Genomic DNA, 2,500 nt, shown 5'->3' with positions numbered 1-2,500 from the left:
TGCAGCAAATGTTTTATGTTGAACAGGATGACGTAAGTCTCTTTTTTATAGTTTATATATGAAAGATCTGTTTTAATGTTAGTGTTCTTGAAATATTTTATTTTGATTGTTCATTACTGTTTATATAGTTTATTTATTTCCTTATTTCCTTTCCTCACAGGGCTATTTTGCCTTATAGGAACCCTTATGCTTATCATCTCCTCCTCCTACGCCTATTGACGCAAAGGGCCTCGGTTAGATTTCGCCAGTCGTCTCTATCTTGAGCTTTTAATTCAGTACGTACTTCTCCGTTCATCATCTCCTACTTCGCGTTTCATTGTCCTCAGCCATGTAGGCCTGGGTCTTCCAACTCTTTTGTGCCTTTTGGAGCCCAGCTGAACTAATCTGTCTTGGGGAGCGGGAAGAGCATGCCCAAACCATCTCCATCTACCATGATCATGATCTCATCCACATATGGCACTCGAGTCATATCTCTTATAGTTTCATTTCTAATCCTGTCTTGCCATTCAACTCCCAATATGCTTATAGCATCCTACTTTTCCAATTAGGGTTGTACCTTAGTTAGTAATAATAATATTAATATTTTCGGAAGAGATCAAACAAAGAAAGGTTACTTACCAGGAGCCAATCAGAGTCTGCGTTCGCGAAGCAGCCTGTGCAGTCTTTCTTTGCCTCTGTATTCACGATCAAACTGCAGAGTTCGAATCCGAGCTTCGGGAAGACGCTTGCTGCTCTGGAGTCTAGCTCGGGAGGTGTCATTCCTTCACACTTCTTGCGTTGCAAAGGAAAGGTTTGCGAATTTAAGAAAATTTATTTATTAAAGATAGCATTGCTATCGAAAGTAGAATTTTACAAGTCCAAAGGCAAATAATGAAGACATGAAAATCAGGAATTGGAGAGATTGTTATATGAAAAGGAGAGGGAATGTGAAGCAATATGGAAATGATTGAATTATAAAATGTATCTTCAAAATATACATAAGAAGTTCCAGTTATTCAACTAAATGACTAGAAAGATCATTTCATAATTTGGTATATTTTACCAACACCAGAATGTATTATTGATCAGATTTAATGTATTTAATTTTTGTTCAATTGAACCTGGTACATTTAAGAAAAAAAATACGTTTGTTATCTAGGCCGAGATCTGGAATAAAAACAGCATGAAATGTTCCATGTAGTTGAAGAAACGTTGATGAAAAGATATGAAATTAACTCGATCTTCAAAATTTTCATCATAAGCTTAACCTGTGATCGGCGAATTGGCCACCACAGGTCTAAAATCACTAAACGGATTAAGTGCAAAAAAAGGAATCATCTTTAGTCCATTTCCTTTAGCGATGCATATTTGCACCGACTCGTGGCGGTGCCCTTTTAGCTCGGAAAAGTTTCCTGATCGCTGATTGGTTAGAATTCACTTGTCCAACCAATCAGCGATCCGGAAACTTTTCCGAGCTAAAAGGGCACCGCTGCGAGTCGGTGCAAATATGCATCGCTAAAAGAAATGGACTATAGTGTAACAAACTTTCATTCCTTTCTTTTAAGTAAGTTTCTGTAAAGCTGTCGCTGCTTTTCTTGATAACAAACCCCATCATTAATTTTACAATAAACTGTAGTATTTACTCTTAAAACTACAGCGACAAATATAATTTAAATATCTATTCTAAGACAGTTATGATAATTTTCAGCTGCTCTTCATTTGCATTACCTGTTCTCAACAGAAAATACAAACTTGAAAAGGGGTTCTTTTTCGTTTGCGTTACCAATTTTCAACAGAAAAAAGCTATAAAAGATTTTTTCATAAAATAGAGAGCACAGCTTTATCAAATCACAATAAGAAAATGAATGAACGTAGATTTACCTCACACATCACAAAGAAGGCAATCAAGAAGAATCCGAACATTTTGGGCATTGTCGCTTTGCCAAAGTATCACTACCCCTTCTTCTACCAGCTACTCCTTTCTCTTTCCTCCTCCTCCTCTTATTCTCCTCCTCCTGCTTTCCTCACAAGTGACGTTAGAGAAGTAAAGGCGGAAGGCCCCTGTGTACGGTAAGTGCACCTCTGCCGATAGCTCTGAAACAGCTCTCCAGTCTAGAGTGACAGGGCTCACACATTGGGTCGTCACACCTGTCTCATTCCTTATTCAATTTTGACTTTTTTTTTTTGACTCCGCCCCTAAAAGTTTCTCTCTCTCTCTCTCTCTCTCTCTCTCTCTCTCTCTCTCTCTCTCTCTCTCTCTCTCTCTCTCTCTCTCTCTCTCTCTCTCTTATTAGCATGTTATTTGCCTCGCCATTTTTTCTTGACTTCAGCGGATGCAAATCAACACTTTCTACTAGGTAGATTGATGGGGGCTAGGCTAGGAGCTATCTCGGACCTAGTAAACCTTAGTTCAGGGCTTCACCACTCAGGCAAGGCGCCCTCTTTTGCTGATTCCACCTCCTACAAGCTGGGATGGGGATACAACGCACACGCACACGCTCACACATTGGCTGTAAGCAAG

At 39.2% G+C, this 2,500-nt stretch overlaps 2 protein-coding genes across 3 annotated transcripts in view; one reads left to right on the top strand and one right to left on the bottom strand.

Moving 5' to 3' along the window:
• LOC137625005 (uncharacterized) overlaps positions 1-2,116 on the bottom strand; it is a 20,323-nt gene extending 18,207 nt beyond the window's left edge. The window contains exons 1-2 of one of the 2 annotated variants that reach the window (XM_068355943.1): positions 1,861-2,116; positions 619-768 (exon numbers count right to left, since the gene is read on the bottom strand). In XM_068355943.1, coding sequence (XP_068212044.1) covers positions 619-768; positions 1,861-1,911 — 201 coding nt within the window. In that variant the 5' untranslated portion in view covers positions 1,912-2,116. Of the gene's footprint in view, positions 1-618; positions 772-1,860 lie in introns of both variants that reach the window. The other variant, XM_068355942.1, reaches the window with a different exon arrangement.
• Positions 1-2,500, top strand: part of LOC137625006 (uncharacterized) — a 214,039-nt gene that overhangs the window by 163,928 nt on the left and 47,611 nt on the right. The gene's annotated exons all lie outside the window — the stretch shown is intronic.

The sequence above is a fragment of the Palaemon carinicauda genome, chromosome 31 (genome assembly GCF_036898095.1).
Source record: "Palaemon carinicauda isolate YSFRI2023 chromosome 31, ASM3689809v2, whole genome shotgun sequence".
Classification (NCBI taxonomy): domain Eukaryota; kingdom Metazoa; phylum Arthropoda; class Malacostraca; order Decapoda; family Palaemonidae; genus Palaemon; species Palaemon carinicauda.
The sequence above is the reverse complement of the archived record's forward strand: the minus strand, read 5'-3'. Positions and strand labels throughout refer to the sequence as shown.